This window comes from Hyperolius riggenbachi, chromosome 3, assembly GCF_040937935.1.
Source record: "Hyperolius riggenbachi isolate aHypRig1 chromosome 3, aHypRig1.pri, whole genome shotgun sequence".
Taxonomy (NCBI): Eukaryota; Metazoa; Chordata; class Amphibia; order Anura; family Hyperoliidae; genus Hyperolius; species Hyperolius riggenbachi.
This window is the reverse complement of record NC_090648.1, coordinates 37,073,685-37,097,259: the sequence shown is the minus strand read 5'-3', so window position 1 is coordinate 37,097,259 and position 23,575 is coordinate 37,073,685. Positions and strand designations below refer to the sequence as shown.

General features: G+C 44.6%; 1 protein-coding gene across 1 annotated transcript in view; it reads right to left on the bottom strand.

The window, feature by feature from the left end:
* The window catches only part of LOC137562038 (extracellular calcium-sensing receptor-like), a 41,039-nt gene that overhangs the window by 4,699 nt on the left and 12,765 nt on the right, over positions 1-23,575 (bottom strand). The window contains exons 4-5 of the mRNA XM_068273380.1: positions 13,018-13,824; positions 1,978-2,205 (exon numbers count right to left, since the gene is read on the bottom strand). Of these exons, the coding sequence (XP_068129481.1) occupies positions 1,978-2,205; positions 13,018-13,824 (1,035 nt within the window). The remainder of the gene's footprint in view (positions 1-1,977; positions 2,206-13,017; positions 13,825-23,575) is intronic.

The window sequence follows — 23,575 nt, the reverse complement described above, 5'->3', positions numbered from 1 at the left end:
TGCAGGGATTATAGGGGGGACCTGGTGTCAGCATTAACTTTTATTGAAGATGAACTCGCTCTGACTCTGCACTAGGCTTGGGGCATTGCTGGGAGAAAGCATTTGCCGTATATGGTTAGAATGCATCACCGAGGCACCATATATATGTGGTCCAAATTCTGTACATTCCGACCATAAGACGCACTGACATTCTCCCCCCCCCCCCCCCCCCCCCCCCTTTTGGGAAGAGAAAGTGCGTCTTATAGACCGAAAAACACGGTAGATGCACAAAGCCATTTTTTTTTTCTTTTAAAATGTGAACAAATGCAGGTCAATTACAGAGACTTGTGCACCCAGAGAAATACATTACAAGTGAGGTAGTGTGTCTAGCCATAAAGAAAATGTGTACTGCCACTTTAAATTTGAAGACTTTCACCAATTGAATTTACAAAAAAACAAAACAAAAACAATAACTTTTAGGCCCTGTTCACAGTTATCTGAATTTGTTTTGATTCTATCACTCAGTCGCACATCTATAAGATCTTTCAATGGAATCCCATTTGTTCTATGTTTTTTGTTGTTGTTGTTGTTGTTGTTGTTGTTTTTAAGTGCATTTAAGCTCAAATCCCTCTTCAAGTTTGCTTATTTGTGCTTCATGTGCAAATCGTGATTAACCACTTCAGCCCGTGGGTTGTTTTTACCATAATGGTGATAAGAATTTTTCCCTGTCAGCACTCCTTCCATTCATTCACCAATAACTTTATCAATGCTTATCACACTTTAACGATCATATATCTTGTTTTTTTCATCAGTAATTACTATATTCTTTGCATTTTGTAGGGAAATACAAGAAAAAGAATGGGAACAATACAACATTTCTCAAATTCCATCCACTATAGTTTTTAAATTAACAATGCTACTATAGATAACACCCACACATTTGAATTATGTTACTAGTACAGCGTATGACAACAAATGTATTATTTTATACCCTATCAATAATTACAAGCCCTTATTTGCTAAAATAATAGCAATAAAATACTAATATAACTTCATTACATACAGATCTTTAGTTAACTTCAAAAAAAAAAAAAAGTCACTTTTTTTGTGCTTGTGTTTGGTAACTATGGGAGAGTGTGTGTTTGTGGTGGTGGGGGAGTTATTCAGGTGTTTATGACTTTTACATTTATTTAGTTTCTTTACTTTTTGGTCACTAGATGGCACTCTACACTCTCCTGGAAGATACCAGGAAGTGTTCAATCATTTTAGTAACTGCATTTGTTACTTTCAATGTTATGAATGAACATGCCTCTTGATTTTAAGGCATGCTTATTCATCTGCAGCACCTTGATTGGATCGAGAAACACATGTTCCCTTTCACCAATCACCGACATATAAATCCTGCCATGAATGAGCCACAGGAGCACACACTTACTTGTGCATCTGCTGCAACAACAGCCCTGTCAGTACAGCCCTGTTAGTACAGTCCTGTCAGTACATCCCTGTCAGTACAGCCCTGTCAGTATAGCCCTGTCAGTATTGCCCTGTCAGTACAGCCATGTCAGTACATCCCTGTCAGTACAGTCCTGTCAGTATAGCCCTGTCAGTACAGCCATGTCAGTACATCCTTGTCAGTACAGCCCTGTCAGTACAGCCCTGTCAGTATAGCCTTGTCAGTACAGTCCTGTCAGTAGTGTACAGCCCTTTCAGCATACTGTCAGTAAAGCCCTGTCAGTACAGCCCTGTCAGTACAGTCCTGTCAGTACAGCCCTGTCAGTATAGCACAGTACAGACAGCACCTAGTGTAGCCAATTCCCGGTACTGAAAACAAGTACCTGGTGCTCCATTGCCACAACCTGGTGTCAAAATCAAATGATGCAGCAAAATGTGGTGCCTTAGTAAATCTGGACACTGGGCTAAGCCGTGCAAATCATTCCTTCATACCCCTTAAGTCAACGTCTGCACTCATGCATTTTTTTTTTCACGTACAAGTCTCACCTGAGAATCACCCATAATCCATCTCAACAGACTAGAGTTGATAGTGAGCTTTGGTTCAAGGGATGTTGAGCTGTCATAGTTTCCAACATCCACATACCAGAAGGTACCATCTGATCTTCTCTGCCAGTTGACCATGTCATGTATAGCTGGAATATCTCCATTGTCATCAAAGTAGATTTGAGCCCCACTGCTCAATGTTATCCTCAAATTTTGTATATAGCGGAGTAACTATGAAAAGGAGACAATTATTCCCTACATAATATGAACTCACTTGTATGTTACTGGTTGAAATAGATTGTAGTGGTTTAGAGTTATGCAGATTATGGTATATTGAGTCAAAGTAATGTTGTGTTGATTCTCTGAATAAAAATAACTGATCATTGACCCATACTTAATGTACCCAGCAATGGTAGAATCTTGGTTGTGCAATTTTACCAAATCTATGTAGTAGAAGAATAAACAGAGTGAATATACTTTAAGGCTGCTTACACACCAAGACGTTACAGGCGCACGTTAGTGCGCCTGTAACGCTCCCCCAACGCACAGCAATGTAACACAAGTGGGCTGTTCACACAGCCCACGTTGCGTTACATGTAACGCTGCACGTTCTGTGCAAAGTGCAGCATGCTACGGCGTTAGAGCGGCTATAGCCGCGTTAGACTGTTTGCACATGCGCAGTGGGGGGGCGGAGAGGAGGCGGGGAGAGCCAGCTACAGTAGCCGCGCACATGGCTACTTAATATTCACTGCACTGGCGGGCGCTGATTGGCCGGCGGGACCACGTGATGCGGGGTGTCTCGCTCCGCATCACGTGGTCCCGCTGGCCAATCAGCGCCACTCTGGGAGACATTATAGGACTCGAGCCGCCTAACGCGGCTCACTCTGCCGTCGGCTCTTGCAGCACCATACGTTGTGTTAGGTGCACGTTATGCGACCTTAACGTGGCACCTAATGCAACGCCTTGGTGTGCAAGAAGCCTAAATGGATACTTTAGATAGTCCCCCATATTCCCAAGTTCTTATGATTGTACAATCAAGATTATGACCCTTATTAAATTCACTTTTTCTCCTAAGTTTTTTCCGACGTAATATTTTCACATCTTATTAAAAAAATTAGTGATGGCTCAAAATGATCACCGGCAGACAATTCCTGGCGATCATCGACCGTTCGCCCACCGGTGAACAGATGGTGCATTCGATCTAACCCCATCCATATGCATGGAGCCAAAAATGTACCCCTCCCCCTAGAGTCAGCAGACACATGGAAGCCAATCAGGTATTCCTCCCTCCTGCCAGCACGCAGCCATTTTACAGTCTATATTTGGTTGCTGTGCTAGGCCGATTGGCAGAGCTGTGCTGCTGAAGCGGCTAGTTTAGTTATCCCTGTATTCTGCATGTTCAGTGTAGCTTCTTGCTGCTACAGTACTAGTTCATCATTTAGATAACCCCATAGCCCTTATAAGAATGAGGTGTTTTTCTTGTTTTCCTTGCCTCTCTAGTAAGGCCACATCTGGAATATGGAATCCAGTACTGTACACCGCATTACAGGAAAGATACTGCAGTTGTAGAACAGGTGCGGAGACAAGCAATAAACTTGTTTAAAGGGATACTGTAGAAGGCCTCACTTACCAGGAAAGGTTAGATAAACTGGGCTTATTACACTGTCCAGCGCACTTTAACTGTTGGAGACAGGTGTGCAGTGCTGCTAGTGCTAAAGAGAGAGGCAGATCAGGGCCAGGACGCACACTACCCCCGGATGTGGACACTTCAAATGTGGAAGTGACGTCATAAGTCACTTCCTGCATGGGAAGTGTATGGAGTCTGGGCAGGTAGTGTGCATCCTCCTTTGCCTCTCGCCACTAATCTGAGTTCTGTAGCACGGAAACACGCCCTCCTACTCAGCAAAGCCCCCAGCCCACCAAAGCCACCAGCAAATCACTCAGCAAAACCCCCAGTCCAGCAAATCACCAAGAAAAGCCTCCAGCGCAGCAAATCACCCAGCAAAGCTCCCAGCAAACTGTCCAGCAAAGCTCCCAGCTCAACAAAGTAACTAGCAAAGCAAAGTAACTAGCAAAGCCTCCCGTCCAGGACTCATCAAATCATCAGCAAAGCCCCCAGCAGAGTGCTCAACACCCAGCAGAGCAGTCAGCACCCAACCCTCCCCAGTGCAGCTCCTGGCAAAGTGCCAAGCCCAGAAAAGTTCCCAGCCCTTCCCAGCACCCAGCAAAGCACCCAGCCCTCCCCAGCCAGCACTGGCTACTAGCGATGATCATAATCCGCAAAATTACGATTTCACAAAATTTTGCCTACATTTTCGCAATTATATTCAATGCATGTGTGCAGGTGCTCAACATAAGACATATGTAGAATCCAGTCTATCAAAAGTCAAGTTCCATCAGAAAATCCAGCTTCAGAGAACAATTCCACTAAATCCCTCACTGAATTAGGTGGCTGATTGTGTTACAGATCAGCATATCAAGCAGCTCGTAACTTTCCAGTGGTCTCCTGACTTTCTCAGAGTCTGCAACTTAAAGGGGTTCTTTTGCGAATGAGGAAAAAAATAAAAAGTGGTTTATGCATAAACTATTAAACATCCTTGTAAAATAGTGTAAAAAGTTTTTTTAAAAAATGAATGGTTTCATCAATACAACATGTAATGTAATCAGTGACGGATGACGGCTGGGAGGCTAATCCATTTGTTAGGGGTGGTGTTTTTTTTTTTACTTTCTTTTCACAGCCATAACTCCTGCCTAAGTAGTTTTCAGTGGTATAACCCACTTCTAGCAGGAATCCTGTTATAGCCCTAATGGCTGAGCTCTGCTGAGCTGCTCAAGATGTGTTTACCAGAGGCCGTGCAGAGGCAACCAGAGGCCGTGCAGAGACTCGTTTGTGAAAAAGAGTCATAAGGTGCTGGGAGAATGAATCAGTCCCATCTACACCATATGATTCTTTGTCAGATTTGATTCAATTTGATTTGATTCATTGATTTGATGTTATTCAATCTGACATGTCCGATTCATGATTCAATTCAATTTGAATCAAATTGAATCGAATCATGAATCAGACATGTCAGATTGAATCACATCAAATCAATGAATCAAATCAAATTGAATCAAATCTGACAAAGAATCATATGGTGTAGATGGGACTGATTCTCCCAGCAGCTTATGACTCTTTTCACAAACGAGTCTCTGCACTCTCTGGTTGCCTAGCAACAATGTAAACACATATTGAGCAGCTCAGCGGAGCTCAGCTGTTAGGGCTATAACGGTGATTCCTGCTAGAAGTGGGTTATACCACTGAAAACTACTAAGGCAGGAGTTATGGTTGTGAAAAGAAAGTAAAAAAAAAACACCCCTAACAAATGGATTAGCCTCCCAGTCCTTCATACGTCACTATTTACAATACATGTTGTATTGATGAAACCATTCATTTAAAAAAAAAAAAGTTTTACACTATTTTAAAAGGATGTTTAATAGTTTATGCATAAACCACTTTTTATTTTTTTCCTCATCCGCGGAAGAACCCCTTTAAGCAGATGGTGCGGACATAGCGTAATACAATTTTGGATAGTAAACACATATAACTGACAATCCTCAGCCTTACACCTGTGCCAGGTGTCACAACACTCAGTGTCCCCACCACCGTCCGTGCCAAAGGTATAACTATACGCTCACCAGATAAAAATGCTGATCCAGCTTTTAGCGACCAGCGGTATGCGCTTATTCAAATGAATCCTCCTTGAATTCAGCTTTCTTCAATATCCCTTAAAACTCAAACAAAGCGCCAACATAGCGTAATACTGTATTTATTATGATATTTAAAAACATGCCGTTCCACTCACAGATTAGAAGATCATATGTGCATATATAAAATCCTTAGAGAGTCCAAAAGCAGCCTGCAGGTACTCCTATCACGTCTCCCAGTGCGACTTCCGCCAGAGGCGCATGCGCATATGATCTTCTAATCTGTGAGTGGAACGGCATGTTTTAAAATATCATAATAAATACAGTATTACGCTATGTTGACGCTTTGTTTGAGTTTTAAGGGATATTGAAGAAAGCTGAATTCAAGGAGGATTCATTTGAATAAGCGCATACCGCTGGTCACTAAAAGCTGGATCAGTATCTTTATCTGGTGAGCGTATAGTTATACCTTTGGCACGGACGGTGGTGGGGACACTGAGGGCCATATGCTATTGCTGAACTCGCCAGCGCTAAGCACTGGCGAGTTCTTAACTTAGACGATGGGGGCATCGCCTAATCTAATTCAACTTTAGACCCCCCCCAGGCGGAAAAGAACTCGCTTGGGCGATATAATCGCCCAGCGAGTTCTTACCACGGAATCCAATTATCCTTATCATGTCTCCGGGAAGCGATGCTTCCCGGCAGACATGAGCGTTAGCTTAGACCTGCAAAAAGCAGGTCTAAACCAGCTAACGCACGTCGCTGCCGCAGCATCTGGGGGTCTCCTTTAATAAGGAGACCCCCAGAGCTCCCCGTTGGGTCGCCACACACTTTAGAAGCCCCCACGCAGCTCTGCTAAGGCTGCAGATTCAAAGATGCTTTGCCCGGGCTCCTATGCGGACAGTAATTACAGTGTTAGATACACTGTAATTACGTGACGGATTTTGCGGCAAGAGGCGTCGGGTGATCGGCGGAGGTATTTATAATGACAGGGGAGCCTTAGCAGAGCTACGTGGGGGCTTCTAAAGTGTGCGGCGACCCGACGGGGAGCTCTGGGGGTCTTCTTATTAAAGGAGACCCCCAGATGCTGCGGCAGAAGATGGCGGCGATGTTCGGCGGGCGAGTGCGCATGTGTGGGGAGTGAGGCCGTGGTGCTGAAGGACAGCACCACAGCGTAAGCCTCACTCCCCATCACTCGGTAAAAAGGAGCATCGCTCAGGCTTTCGCGTGAGTAATGCTCCCTAACGATCGGCCATCGCGCGAAGGATATGGGCAATAGGATTTGCCGGTAATCCTTGCGCGATGGCAAGGTGATAAGTAGCTTGCATCTGCAAGCTACTTTAGAGATGAGCGTAATGACCTAATTACGATTTTGTGAAATTTCGCGTAATTAGTGTAATTACGATTATGGCCGTAAGTACATAATCGTAATGAAGAAGGATTTCGCGAAATTTCGCGTAAGCGTAATTTTCGCATAATTTTCGCATTACAGTCGTATCATGCCGTAATTTCGCATTAAACGCTACCGTAATTTCGCGTTAAACCATAACGCTCCGTATAATATAAAAAAGCCGCCGAATTTAAGGGTTAATAGCAAAGCCCCCTTAAATGCTAAGAGCCTCAAATTTGGAGAATATATTAAGGAGATCAGGAGGAATAAGAGGAAACATTTTTTTTTCAAAAAGACCTTATAGTTTTTGAGAAAATCGATGTTAAAGTTTCAAAGGAAAAATGTAAACATTTAAAAACCCGCCGACTTTAACGGTTAATAGCAAAGCCTGCTTAAAGTTTAGGAACACCAAATTCCCAGGGTATATTAAGGGGATCAGTGGGAATAAGAGGAAAAAATTTTTTTTCAAAAAGACCTTATAGTTTTTGAGAAAATCGATTTTTAAGTTTCAAGGGCGAAAATGTCTTTTAAATGCGGAAAATGTCAGTTTTTTTTGCACAGGTAACAATAGTGTATTATTTTCATAGATTCCCCCAAGTGGGAAGAGTTTTACTTACTTCGTTCTGAGTGTGGGAAATATAAAAAAAAAACGACGTGGGGTCCCCCCTCCCAGACCTCTTTAACCCCTTGTCCCCCATGCAGGCTGGGATAGCCAGAATGCGGAGCACCGGCCGCGTGGGGCTCCGCACCCTGACTATACCAGCCCGCATGGTCCATGGATTGGGGGGTCTCGGAAGGGGAGGGGCAGCCAAGCTTTCCCCTCCCCCTCCGAGCCCTTGTCCAATCCAAGGACAAGGGGCTCTTCTCCACCTCCGATGGGCGGTGGAGGTGGAGGCCGCGATTTCCTGGGTGGGGGGTTCATGGTGGAATCTGGGAGTCCCCTTTAAAAAGGGGTCCCCCAGATGCCCACCCCCCCTCCCAGGAGAAATGAGTATAGAGGTACTTGTACCCCATACCCATTTCCTTTAAGAGTTAAAGTAAATAAACACACAGACACTTAGAAAAAGTATTTTAATTGAACAAAAAACATAACCACGAAAAAAGTCCTTTAATATTCTTAATTAACCATTAATACTTACCTGTCCCTTTAAATAAATGATCCCTCGCAATATCTAAGTAAATGTTCTATCAGTTACAATGTAACAAAGTTATTACAATGTAACAACTTTGTTACATTGTAACTACGCCGCACCCGACGCCACTCGCCGCTCAGCCGCCGCATACGCGTCCGTGCAGGACGCTAAGTCCCCGCAGCTCCCGCTGTCCACCCCGCCCACATCTGTCACCCACATGTCACCCACATGTGGGTGACATGTGGGTGACATGTGGGAGAGGCGGGGAGGGCAGCGGAGCCGGCGGGGACTTAGCGTCCTGCACGGACCCGACAGAGCTCTGAGCTATATAGCTCAGAGCTCTGAGAAGCATCTTTGTATTTGGGCTCCAAGGAGCCCCATTGGTCCTTAGCAGACCAATGGGGTTCCTTCAAATCAGAAGGAACCCCATTGGTCTGCTAAGGACCAATGGGGCTCCTTGGAGCCCAAATACAAAGATGCTTTCGAGAGCTCTGAGCTATAGCTCAGAGCTCTGTCGGGTCCTGCAGCGCAGACGCGGCGGCGGTGAGTGACGTCGGGTGCGGCGTAGTTACAATGTAACAAAGTTGTTACATTGTAATAACTTTGTTACATTGTAACTGATAGAACATTTCCGAGGATATTGCGTGGGATCATTTATTTAAAGGGACAGGTAAGTATTAATGGTTAATTAAGAATATTAAAGGACTTTTTTCGTGGTTATGTTTTTTGTTCAATTAAAATACTTTTTCTATGTGTTTGTGTGTTTATTTACTTTTAACTCTTAAAGGAAATGGGTAAGGGGTACAAGTACCTCTATACTCATTTCTCCTGGGAGGGGGGGTGGGCATCTGGGGGACCCCTTTTTAAAGGGGACTCCCAGATTCCACCATGAACCCCCCACCCAGGAAATCGCGGCCTCCACCTCCACCGCCCATCGGAGGTGGAGAAGAGCCCCTTGTCCTTGGATTGGACAAGGGCTCGGAGGGGGAGGGGAAAGCTTGGCTGCCCCTCCCCTTCCGAGACCCCCCAATCCATGGACCATGCGGGCTGGTATAGTCAGGGTGCGGAGCCCCACGCAGCCGGTGCTCCGCATTCTGGCTATCCCAGCCTGCATGGGGGACAAGGGGTTAAAGAGGTCTGGGAGGGGGGACCCCACGTCGTTTTTTTTTTTATATTTCCCACACTCAGAACGAAGTAAGTAAAACTCTTCCCACTTGGGGGAATCTATGAAAATAATACACTATTGTTACCTGTGCAAAAAAAACTGACATTTTCCGCATTTAAAAGACATTTTTGCCCTTGAAACTTAAAAATCGATTTTCTCAAAAACTATAAGGTCTTTTTGAAAAATGTTTTTTCCTCTTATTCCCACTGATCCCCTTAATACACCCTAGGAATTTGGTGTTCCTAAACTTTAAGCAGGCTTTGCTATTAACCGTTAAAGTCGGCGGGTTTTTAAATGTATACATTTTTACTTTGAAACTTTAACATCGATTTTCTCAAAAACTATAAGGTCTTTTTGAAAAAAAAAATGTTTTCCTCTTATTCCTCCTGATCTCCTTAATATATTCTCCAAATTTGAGGCTCTTAGCATTTAAGGGGGCTTTGCTATTAACCCTTAAAGTCGGCGGCTTTTTTATATTATACGGAGCGTTACGGTTTAACGCGAAATTACGGTAGCGTTTAATGCGAAATTACGGCATGAACGAAACGCGAAATTTCGCGTTGAAAATTACGCTTACGGTATTTTCAATTACGATTTTAATGGCAATTTCGCTACGCTAATTTCGCATCGTAATCGCAAATTTCGCATGCGTAATTATAGTAATGCGAAATTACGAAAATTTCAGCTCAACTCTAAGCTACTTATCACCTTGAATAGGATATGGCACTGAGTGTTGTGACACCTGGCACAGGTGTAAGGCTGAGGATTGTCAGTTATATGTGTCTACTATCCGAAATTGTATTACGCTATGTCCGCACCATCTGCTTAAGTTGCAGACACTGAGAAAGCCAGAAGACCACTGGAAGGTTAGGAGCTGCTTGATATGCTGATCTGTAACACAATCAGCCACCTAATTCGATGAGGGATTTAGTGGAATTGTTCTCTGAAGCTGGTTTTTTTGATGAATATTGACTTTTGATAGACTGGATTCTACATATGTCTTATGTTGAGCGCCTGCCTGAGTAATAGGGAGCTGTACCCCTCCCAGTGGGTGGCGACCCGTATAGATATATTTGTGTGCTCTGTATCTATAGGTGTACATTCAATAATAATTGTTAGTAAGTTTTGAGGAGCGCCCATAGTCACTTAGTACACTAATTTTCGCAATTATGCATAACGTAATTACGATTTGCTAACTAAATTGGTTTCGTAGTCATTCATAATTTCACATAAAAGTTTGCATAATTTTATGCCAACTTTGGAGGTTAATAGCAAAGCCTCCATGCATGCTATTGACACCAAAATTGCTACCTATGTTACAGGGGCGTAACTAGGCCCCACCGGGTCCCCCTGCAAAAATTCTGTGTCCCCCCACCTCCCCCCACGGGGCCCGCCCGGGGCCGTTTTGGGGGTGCTGGAGGGGTCGCTGCACGAGGGGAAAGCCATGCCCACAGTTGGCAGGGAGGGAGAAAGGTCCCCCTCCTCCCTCACCTCGGGGCTCTCCTCTCTGCGCTCCCCTCCAGCTTAATAAGTGTGCGGGCAGCGGCGGGCAGCTACTGATACATACCTTCCTTCTGTGCGGTCCAGCGTGTGTTCCTCACTCTAGTCTCTGACGCGACTTCCTGTATAACAGGAAGTCACGTCAGAGACTAGAGTGAGAAACGCACGCTGGACCGCACGGAAGAGGGAAGGAAGGTATGTATCATCCGCGGCCGGCCGCTGCCCGCACACTTATTAAGCTGGAGGGGAGCGCAGAGAGGAGAGCCCCGAGGTGAGGGAGGAGGGGGACCTTCCCCCCTCCCCGCCAACTGTGGGCATGGCTTTCCCCTTGTGCAGCGACCCCTCCAGCCCCCAAAACGGCCCCGAGTGGGCCCTGGGGGGGTTAGCGGGCCCCCCTGCGGGGGCAGGGTCGCATCCCCTATTGTCACGCCAGTGCTATGTTAAAGGGAATAGTGGGTATAAGGGAAATAAATAATTTTCCAAATAGACCATATAGTTTTTGAGAAAATTGATTTAAAGAATGCAATAAAAAATGGTTTTTAAACTTGACAAGATGACAGTTTAAAAAACATTTTTCTTTGCATTTTGAAAATCAATTTTCTCAAAAACTACAATGTGTTTTTGAAAAATTATTTTTTTGACTTGTACCCAATATTCTCCTTAAGATATGTACCAATTGCATGTATGGGGGCTTTGCTATTAACTGCCAAAGCCAAAATTGTGCGAAAATTACGTGAAATTATGAAATACTACTATTACATACGAAATCAATTACGATTTTACCTGAAATTTCGCATTACGATTACGATGCCAAAATGTGAATTTCAATGCAAAATTTTGCATATGCAAAATTTGGGCCCATCACTGCTGGTTACTTAATACTGATATATATGGGCACATGGCTACTTCATTCTGTTCACTGGGGAACATGGCTACTTAATTTATGTATACAGGGCCCACTTGGCTACGTTTTTGATCTTGTCACGCCTGGCTATTTATTTTGTTAATTGTAAGGCATCTGGCTACTTAATTATTTTATCTGGAGGTGTGTGACTACTTTATGTTTTTATTCAGCTGCATATGACTACTTGATGAGTTATCATGAGGCATGTATGTAACTACTTGATTATTTTATCAAAAGTTAACTAAAGTTTTTTTTCTGGGAAGAACGACTTCTGTGAATGACACTGCTACTTCTTTTGTGTACATTTGGGTGAGCCCATGACCCATCATAACCACGCCCATGTTCCAGTGCCTGGCAACACCCCTTTTAATGCTGCAGCACACTGCACATGCTGCATGTAACCAGTTCCCACTCCAGTGATTCCAGCTAATGCATTGCCCCCCTGCTGCCCTCAAAAACACTTCTGGAGCAGCCTATGCATAGTCATGTCATGGACTGTCCTCAGAAGAACTTCCAATCTATTCCCTATCATAGTCATAGGCTAAAGTCCTACCAATATAATTATGTATTTATGTATCTTTTTGAATTTTTCAGTGTACATGGGTGTGTGAGCTCCAAATCGGGGTGCATTTGGGCTCCAGGCAGAAACTTCCCTCGTGGACCCTTAGTGTCCCAGTCCGACCCTGCCCCATCAGGCCTCTACGGCACTCCCTCTGAAGCCACTAGGTGTCACTATTCTCTCTGCCTTCCTCTGAATTTCTCTACACGTCATTCAACCTGTGTCAGATCGAGAGGAGGGCAGAGAGTAGACAGGACAGTGACACCTAGTGGCTGCAGCGTAAGTGCCGGAGAGACCCAATGGAGTAATAGGTAAGCTCTGTAACTGACGCCACTCTGATCTGTAGGTCTGAGTAGCAGAGCAAGGGGAACACAGGAATGAGGGTTGGTGGAGGACAAGAAAGGAAGAAGTCTGGGCCCGTCTTCCCCGAGGCCCCCCGACCGATCATGGGGGCTGCTCAAAGAGCAACCCAGTAGGTTAGAAGAGATAGATAAAGGCACAGCCAAATCCGAAAGAATTTCAGAAAAGGTCTCACAGGACACATAGCAATATTTTTGAGGCTTTACGTCTGCAAATGTAAGTTATGTAGCATGTGTGGGTGTTGGGGGGTAAAAATGTAGATAAACCTTGGAAAGGAAGGACTATACGCTTTAATGTCTACTGACATTTACTATGGTTGCTAATTAGAGTCCGTGGTTTTATTACCTGCCAAGGCTTGAATATCCAAATGCCCATGCAGGTCTCAGATGAATGGAACCCTCCACTTCTCTTGCAGTTTCTCATATAGTCTAATGACCTGGCTACAACATAAACAGCGGCATAATAACTATGGGCAAATACAAAACTGTTGCTGTACACCGAGCTGTTCCTCATGCTGCTCATGCTCTCATTTCCTGTACATTGTTGGACAGAAGTCCCATTTAAAAAGCTGCAGTCAAACATGTTTTCCCAAAAAAGTTTCATCCAGTTCTGTTCCAAATTAGAAGGTTGCTCAACGGTGAGTAGAAAATTGCTCAAGCCTGGAATATCTAGAGTTCTGATTCCTAATCCAACACTACCTGAAAGAAGTTGGAAGAACTTTTCCACAAAAAACAAATTACTCTTGGACCAGCCAGCATTGGCAACAAAAACTTTTCCACTCACATTCTGCTTTAACATTTCATGCATGATAATAAGTATGTCAGCACTAATGGCAAAGGCAATAATCACTTTTGCAGTTGATTCTTTGATGACTTTTGCTATGTGAGGAGCGTTACGATTCGGTTGACCCACGGGAATGGTCTCAGAGAAGGCTATGCATCCTCCAGCTTTGGTTATCTCTTGCTTGATATGTTGACTTCCAAGTTGACCATAATCAGTATCTGTTGCCATCAGACCAACCCAGGTCCATCCAAAGTGAAGAATAAGTTTGGCCAAACCCCTGGACTGAAATTTATCGCTGGCAACAGTCCTGAAGAAGGAAGGAAACCTTTGTCTATTACTGAGGAGAGATACACTTGAGAGTGGACTAATCTGAAAAGTAAATCAAGAAAATGTATGAATTACACCTGCATGCAATCTAGTTATGCATTACACTCTAATTGGGCCTTTCATTTTTTAATGAATACAACAATAAATTTGCATTAGCTAACAATGTACTAAGTAGGGATGGTCAATGAGATGCAAATAATATAGAGTTAATGCAGGATTATGTAAACTGTGAATGCAAAGGTATATAATCAGGGCCAGATTTCTGGAAAGGCCGCATAAGCCCTAGCCTTGGGCGGTTGCAGCCCAGGGGGGTACCTGGCCATGAAAGAGGGCTACCTGAGAGAGGTGGATGAGAATAGTGAGCAACATATGAAAAAGAGAAGTTGATCCTCAAGGGAGCTGTTCATGAAAGAAAGGGGCTGCTCTGCATGGATGTTACACATGGAAGAGGGGGCTGCACATGGAATGGGAGGGGCGCTGCTGCAAAAGAAAGGGTAGACACAATATAAATGTTCTAGGGGCACAAAAAAGTACAATTCCAGTTTTGGAAGTAATGTAGAATTAGGTGCAAATGTGCATTATATACATCCTTACAAGGATGGCAGGGTCAGGCTGAGGCGAGAGAGGCTCCAGCCTCAGGTCGCAGTGTAGTAGGGGGCGCACAAATCACTCAGCTGACATTCCCCTATTGTGTTTGAAGCAGAGTGAAATAAGAATAGGGGATACATGGCAGTGACTGCAAACCAGACATGTAGAGATTAAGGTGTTGGGAGCCCTGGGGCACCTCAGTCTAATAGCAATCAGTGTCTCAGGCTTGGAGGACCTTGTCCCGGCTCTGTGCACAGGTATGTACAAATGTGCACAATGGTAACCTTTATGATAAAAGAAGCAACACACAAATAGGTCCATATATTAATTTCTATAGTAAAAGTAGTAATATAGGATTCTGTACAAATGTGTACAATATTTACCTCGGGTCAGGTACACAAAGTGGAATGGGGACACAAAGTGGAACTGGGACATAAAGTGAGACTAGAGACACAAAAAGGAACGGGACAAAAAGTTGAACGGGGACACAAAGGGGAATGGGGATACAAAATGCAAGGGGACACAGAGTGGAATGGGGATACAAAATGCAAGGGGACACAAAGGGGAATGGGGATCCAAAATGCAAGGGGACACAAAGGGGAATGGGGATACAAAATGCAAGGGGACACAAAGGGGAATGGGGATACAAAGTGTAAGGAGACACAAAGGGGAATGGGGATACAAAATGAAAGAGGACACAAAGGGGAATGGGGATACAAAATGCAAGGGGACACAAAGGGGAATGGGGAAACAAAATGCAAGGGGACACAAAAGGGAATGGGGATACAAAATGCAAGGGGACACAAAGGGGAATGGGGATACAAAATGCAAGGGGACACAAAGGGGAATGGGGATACAAAATGCAAGGGGACACAAAGGGGAATGGGGATACAAAGTGTAAGGAGACACAAAGCGGAACAGAGGACATAAAGGGGGATGATGCAGGATACAAGAGGACACAAAGGGGTGCAAAAGAGGATAGGGGGATGAAGGAGGACAGGCGATGCAAAGGAGGACACAGAGAGGACAATAAAGGATGGGGACACAAAGGGTCATTTGTAGAGGGAGCAAGGGAGACAATAGAAGACACGAGGGTTAGAGTCAGACACATGGGGGATAGAAGAGGACACAGGGGGAACAGAGGATGCAAGGAGGACATTGAGGGACAGAGAAGGACAAAGTAGGACATAATAATTGGGGGATATCCAAAAGATGCCCCTGCACCATGGACGCACCAGGTTCAGTATATTTTTCCCCCTGGTATTTGTCCTCTAAACCTAGGTGTGTCTTATGGTCAGGAGTATCTTATAGTCAAAAAAATACGGTAATTTTTCTCCTGGGAGACATTTTTCATCCTTTGTTTAAAATAATTTTTCAGCACTCTGCAATTAAAAAGTACTAAAAAGTTGGCGGAAAAGTGCTGTCAAAATTATTCTATTTTCTTGCTTGCTATTAAGATGTGAAAATATCAACTTTGTGAAAAGTGAATTGAATAAGGGCCCTTGTGTAGGAAACAATGAATGTGTGTGCCTGCTAGCAGCAGAAGTTTGGTTGCAGCCATAGGCAACCATATAAATAGTGTCTGTGGGGTGAAATTTGTCCACCCATGGTGGCTGAAAAGTAGCAGGTGCCAAGGCCACGGCAGTGCAAAATATAGCTACAAATAGCGGGCACGGGTGTATTGTAGCCATATTATGTGTTGCAAATGACCTTGGCAAGCCTTATTTATTGGTGGTGGTGAGTCCCCAAATTTCCCACTATAGTTGCTGCAAGGGTTTTTTTTTTGAGCGGATTGGTGGTGGTGGTGGGGGGGAGGGTCGGAGGAGGGGCGGTTAAGGCTAGGTGTACTGGGAGGTGGTTAAGTTTAGGCATGGGGTTGGCCTGGGTGGCTAGGCATGAGGGGTGTTTTTAAGGTTAATCATGAGGGGGTTAAGGTTATTCGTGGAAGGCAGTTAAGGTTAGGCATGTAGGGTAGTTAAGGTTAGCCATGGGGGACAGTAAAGGTTAGGCATGGAAGGGTGGTAAAAGTGGTTAGGCATTAGGGGTGATTTTAAGGTTAGCCATAGGGGGAGTTACGGTTAGTCATTTAGGACAGTTAAGGCTAGGCATGGGGGGTGGTTAAGGGGGTGGTTAAGGTTAGGCATCCAGGTGGAGTTTTTAAGGTTATGTATCGGTAGAGGGAGAGTTTAGTTAACTGATTAAATGGAAATGGTTGTTACTTTCCAGGTGACTCGCATGCTTTTGGATGTTAAAATATACATAACCACTTAATGACCTCCTAACGCCGATAGGCGTCGGCAGGTCTTCAGTGGATTTCCATGGAAACGGCCACTCGATCGAGCAGCCTTTCCATGTCAGTTCACGGAGGGTGTCTCCGTGAACAGTGTGCGAGCTGCCGATCGTGGCTCGCACGGGTAATGTAAACACGCGGGGAAGAAATCCCCGCTGTTTACATCAATACGGAGAATTGATTGGCCGGGGATCGCCGGCATCTGATAGGCCGGCATCTATCCTAGGCGGCGCAGGACGGATATCCGTCCTGCGCAGCCCAATGAATGAGGGAGAGGAGGGAACGGCCGAGAGGGCGGAAAACGCTGTGGAGGGGGGCTTTGAAGAGCCCCCCCGCTAAACAAATACAGCCGACGGCGATCAGACATCCCCCTAGTGTGGAAAAAAGGGGGGAAGTCTGATTGTCCTGCCACATTGCTGATCTGTGCTGTGGGCTGGAGAGCCCTCGCAGCACAGATCAGCCGAACATAGCCCGGTCCTTAAGTGGTTAAAGAGATGCCTTCTAAAAATCCGATTTTTATTTGACATTTCTCTTCAGCAGTATAAGCATAACTAAAATGCTGCATTCCCATGGCAGAACAATGTTATTAAACCCCCAAAATCCCCGGGGGCAAAATCCAGGGATCTAAGTAGCTCTGCTTCTACTTGCGTCAATCCCCACTGATTTCTGCCTCCTCCCGAGCCTCTCAGTCTTCTTTCACCGAGAGGGGTGGGGGAGAGGCAGTGATCATCCGTGGGGATTGACTGAACTAGAGGCAGAGCTACAGCGCAAAGCTTTGCCTCCCCCGGGTAGCAAAAGCCACGACCTGGAAAGTCGTGGAATATTGCCCCTTTATTTGGGGGGTTTCATTACATTGTTCTGCAGTGGGAATGCTGTGTTTTAGCTATGCTCATATTGCTGAAGATAAATGTCAAATAAAAACAGGATTTTTGCAAGGCTTCAGACTCTCTTTAACCCATTCGCGTTCCATCGTTTTCACTTGAGCAGTGTTTACCTCCCATTCATTAGCCTATAACTTTATCACTACTTATCACAATGAACTGATCTATATCTTGTTTTTTCCACCACCAGTTAGGCTTTCTTTGGGGGGTACATTTTGCTAAGAGCCACTTTACTGTAAATGCATTTTAACCAATGCTCGGAGCCTTGCAAATAAAATAGACAAACTAGAGTTCATTCTGAATGACAAAGGCTATGACATTGTGGGAATAACCGAGACATGGATGGATGAAAGCCATGACTGGACAGCTAATTTAAAAGGATACAATATGTTTAGGAGGGATAGAACAGGGAAAAAAGGTGGAGGGGTTTGTCTCTTTGTTAAGAATTCTCTTACAGCTGTCCTCAACGATGAGATGGAGGAAGATTGCGAAGATGTGGAGTCCGTTTTGGTAAATATTCATGGTGGAAATAAAAGTTGCCAATTGCTTAATGGCGTATGCTACAGGCCACCTCTTATTAATGAAGCTGCAGAACTGCAATTACTACAGCAGATTGAAAAAGCTGCAAGTAAAAATGAAGTCATAGTTATGGGCGACTTCAACTTTCCAGACATTGACTGGGGTATTGAGGCTACCCATTCTGGTAAAAGCAGCAGATTTCTGGCAGCACTACATGACAATTACTTGACTCAAATGGTAACGGAACCAACTAGGGGATATGCGTTACTGGATCTGATAATTTCTAATAGACCAGATAGTGTATCAAATGTGCAGGTTCAAGAACATTTGGGAAATAGTGATCACAACATGATAACGTTTGATCTGGTGACTGATAGGCCAAGGGGCAGCGGGACCACTAAAAATATGAAATTTATAAAAGCAAATTTCAATCAAATTAGGCATGCACTAAGTTTGGTGAACTGGGATAATGTACTACAAGGGGAAGACACTGAAGGGAAATGGCAAGCTTTTAAACTTATACTCAATCAATATTGTAGTATGTATATCCCATATGGAAACAAAATATCTAGGAATAAAAAAAGGCCTCTATGGATGAATAGAAAGGTTAAAGATAAAATGAAGAGGAAAAAGAATGCCTATAAGGTCTTAAAACAGGAGGGGACCAAGGCTGCACTAAGCAATTATAAGGAGTGCAATAAAAATTGTAAAAAAGAAATTAGGCAGGCAAAGATTGAAGCTGAAAAACAAATCGCTAGGGATATCAAATCTAACCCAAAAAAGTTTTACAAGTACATTAACTCTAAAAAAAGAAAGGTTGACTGTATAGGACTCCTAAAGGATGAGGGTGGGAACTCAATGGTGGATGACCAAGGTAAGGCAGAGTTATTAAATGCTTTCTTTGCTTCTGTCTTCACAAAAGAAACAGCACTGTTGCAAATTACAGAGGCGGAAGAGTCCCAATCTTCTAACTGTAATATTAAATACTTAACACAGGAAGAAGTGAAGGCAAGACTAAATAAATTAAAAATAGACAAGGCACCTGGCCCGGATGGCATGCATCCTCAGGTCCTAAGGGAATTAAGTTCAGTTATAGATAAACCCATTTATCTTATCTTTTGTGACTCTCTTGCAACTGGCAGAGTCCCAGTGGATTGGCGTACAGCCCACGTTTTCACATTATTTAAGAAGGGCAAAAAATCAGATCCAGGAAATTATAGACCTGTAAGCTTAACCACTTCCCGACCGCCGTATATACAATTGGCGGCCGGGAAGTGCACCCCGCAAGGACCGCCGTATAGACAAATGGCGGCGGTCCTTGTAGGGACATGGGCGGAGTGGTTGCGTCATCAGTGACGCGATCCTCCGCCTCCGCCTGGCGCCGCTCACCCGCCGCAACATCCTGCCGGCCATACGGAAGCGCCGGCGGGATGTTAACCCGACGATCGCCGCATACAAAGTGTATAATACACTTTGTAATGTTTACAAAGTGTATTATACAGGCTGCCTCCTGCCCTGGTGGTCCCAGTGTCTGAGGGACCACCAGGGCAGGCTGCAGCCACCATAGTCTGCACCCAAGCACACTGATTTCTCCCCCCCCTGCCCCAGATCGCCCACAGCACTCATCAGACCCCCCCCTGCCCACCCCCCAGACCCCTGTTTGCACCCAATCACCCCCCTAATCACCCATCAATCACTCCCTGTCACTATCTATCAACGCTATTTTTTTTATCACCCCCCCTGCCCCTGCTCCCTCCTGATTCTCCCCAGACCCCCCCCCAGACCCCCACCCCCTCCATGTACTGTATGCATCTATCCCCCCTGATCACCTGTCAATCACCTGTCAATCACCTGTCAATCACCCATCAATCACCCCCTGTCACTGCCACCCATCAATCAGCCCCTAACCTGCCCCTTGCGGGCAATCTGATCACCCCCCCCACACCAATAGATCGCCCGCAGATCCGACATCAGATCACCTCCCAAATCCATTGTTTACATCTATTCTCTCCTCTAAACACCCACTAATTACCCATCAATCACCCATCAATCACCCCCTATCACCACCTGTCACTGTTACCCATCAGATCAGACCCTAATCTGCCCCTTTGCGGGCACCCAATCACCCGCCTACACGCTCAGATTGCCCTCAGACCCCCCCTTATCAATTCGCCAGGGCATTATTTACATCTGTCCTTCCCTGTAATAACCCACTGATCACCTGTCAATCACCTGTCAATCACCCATCAATCACCCCCTGTCACTGCCACCCATCAATCACCCCCTGTCACTGCCACCCATCAATCAGCCCCTAACCTGCCCCTTGCGGGCAAACTGATCACCCACCCACACCAATATATCGCCCGCAGATCCGACATCAGATCACCACCCAAGCGCAGTGTTTCCATCTATTCTCTCCTCTAAACACCCACTAATTACCCATCAATCACCCATCAATCACCCCCTATCACCACCTGTCACTGTTAACCATCAGATCAGACCCTAATCTGCCCCTTGCAGGCACCCAATCACCCGCCTACACGCTCAGATTGCCCTCAGACCCCCCCCCCCCCCTTATTAATTCGCCAGTGCAATATTTACATCTGTTCTCCCCTGTAATAACCCACTGATTACCTGTCAATCACCTATCAATCACCCATCAATCACCCCCTGTCACTGCCACCCATCAATCACCCCCTGTCACTGCCACCCATCAATCACCCGCTGTCACTGCCACCCATCAATCAGCCCCTAATCTGCCCCTTGCGGGCAATCTGATCACCCACCCACACCAATAGATCGCCCGCAGATCCGACGTCCGATCACCTCCCAAGTGCAGTGTTTACATCTGTTCTCTACCCTAAACACCCACTAATTACCCATCAATCACCCCCTGTCACTGCTACCTATCAGATTAGACCCCTATCTGCCCCTAGGGCACTCAATCACCCGCCCACACCCTCAGAATGCCCTCAGACCCCAGCCCTGATCACCTCGCAAGTGCATTGCTTGCATCTATTCCCCCCTCTAATCACACCTTGAGACACCCATCAATCACCTCCTGTCACCCCCTAGCACACCTACCCATCAGATCAGGCCCTAATTTGCCCCGTGTGGGCTCCTGATCACTCGGCCAAACCCTCAGATCCCCCTTAGACCCTCTTCCGATCACCTCCCCAGTGCATTGATTGCATCTATTTTCCCCTCTAACCACCCCCTGAGACACCCATCAATCACCTCCTGTCACCCCCCTAGCACTCCTATCCAACAGATCAGGCCCAATACAACCTGTCATCTAAAAGGCCACCCTGCTTATGACCGGTTCCACAAAATTCGTCCCCTCATAGACCACCTGTCATCAAAATGTGCAGATGCTTATACCCCTGAACAGTCATTTTGAGACATTTGGTTTCCAGACTACTCACGGTTTTGGGCCCGTAAAATGCCAGGGCGGTATAGGAACCCCACAAGTGACCCCATTTTAGAAAAAAAGACACCCCAAGGTATTCTGTTAGGTGTATGACGAGTTCATAGAAGATTTTATTTTTTGTCAAAAGTTAGCGGAAATTGATTTTTATTGTTTTTTTTTCACAAAGTGTCATTTTTCACTAACTTGTGACAAAAAATAAAATCTTCTATGAACTCGCCATACACCTAACGGAATACCTTGGGGTGTCTTCTTTCTAAAATGGGGTCATTAGTGGGGTTCCTATACTGCCCTGGCATATTAGGGGCCCTAAACCGTGAGGAGTAGTCTTGAAACAAAAATGACCTGTGAAATCCTAAAGGTACTCATTGGACTTTGGGCCCCTTAGTGCAGTTAGGGTGCAAAAAAGTGCCACACACATTTTTACACACAATTGTCCATTTACAGAGGTATTTCTCCCACCCAGCATGGGTATGTGTAAAAATACACCCCAAAACACATTGTACTACTTCTCCCGAGTACGGCGATACCACATGTGTGGCACTTTTTTGCACCCTAACTGCGCTAAAGGGTCCAAAGTCCAATGAGTACCTTTAGGATTTCACAGGTCATTTTGAGAAATTTCGTTTCAAGACTACTCCTCACGGTTTAGGGCCCCTAAAATGCCAGGGCAGTATAGGAACCCCACAAATGACCCCATTTTAGAAAGAAGACACCCCAAGGTATTCCGTTAGTAGTATAGCAAGTTCATAGAAGATTTTATTTTTTGTCACAAGTTAGCGGATATTGATTTTAATTGTGTTTTTTCACAAAGTGTCATTTTCCGCTAACTTGTGACAAAAAATAAAATCTTCTATGAACTCACCATACTCCTAACGGAATACCTTGGGGTGTCTTCTTTCTAAAATGGGGTCATTTGTGGGGTTCCTATACTGCCCTGGCATTTTAGGGGTCCTAAACCGTGAGGAGTAGTCTTGAAACGAAATTTCTCAAAATGACCTGTGAAATCCTAAAGGTACTCATTGGACTTTGGGCCCTTTAGTGCAGTTAGGGTGCAAAAAAGTGCCACACATGTGGTATCGCCGTACTCAGGAGAAGTAGTATAATGTGTTTTGGGGTGTATTTTTACACATACCCATGCTGAGTGGGAGAAAGATCTCTGTAAATGGACAATTGTGTGGAAAAAATTTTAAAAAATTGTCATTTACAGAGATATTTCTCCCACCCAGTATGGGTATGTGTAAAAATACACCCCAAAACACATTATAATACTTCTCCTGAGTATGGCAATACCACATGTGTGGCACTTTTTTGCAGCCTAACTGCGCTAAGGGGTCCAAAGTCCAATGAGCACCTTTAGGCTTTACAGGGGTGCTTACAATTTAGCACCCCCCAAAATGTCAGGACAGTAAACACACCCCACAAATGACCCATTTTGGAAAGTAGACCCTTCAAGGTATTCAGAGAGGGGCATGGTGAGTCCGTGGCAGATTTCATTTTTTTTTTGTCGCAAGTTAGAAGAAATGGAAACTTTTTTTTTTTTTTTTTTTAGTCACAAAGTGTCATTTTCCGCTTACTTGTGACAAAAAATAATATCTTCTATGAACTCATTATGCCTCTCAGTGAATACTTTGGGATGTCTTCTTTCCAAAATGGGGTCATTTGGGGGGTATTTATACTATCCTGGAATTCTAGCCCCTCATGAAACATGACACGGGGTCAGAAAAGTCATAGATGCTTGAAAATGGGAAAATTCACTTTTTGCACCATAGTTTGTAAACGCTATAACTTTTACCCAAACCAATAAATATACACTGAATGGGTTTTTTTTAATCCAAAACATGTTTGTCCACATTTTTCGCGCTGCATGTATACAGAAATTTTACTTTATTTGAAAATGTCAGCACAGAAAGTTTAAAAAAATAATTTTTTTTGCCAAAATTCATGCCTTTTTTGATGAATATAATAAAAAGTAAAAATCGCAGGAGCAATCAAATAGCACCAAAAGAAAGCTTTATTAGTGACAAGAAAAGGAGCCAAAATTCATTTAGGTGGTAGGTTGTATGAGCGAGCAATAAACCGTGAAAG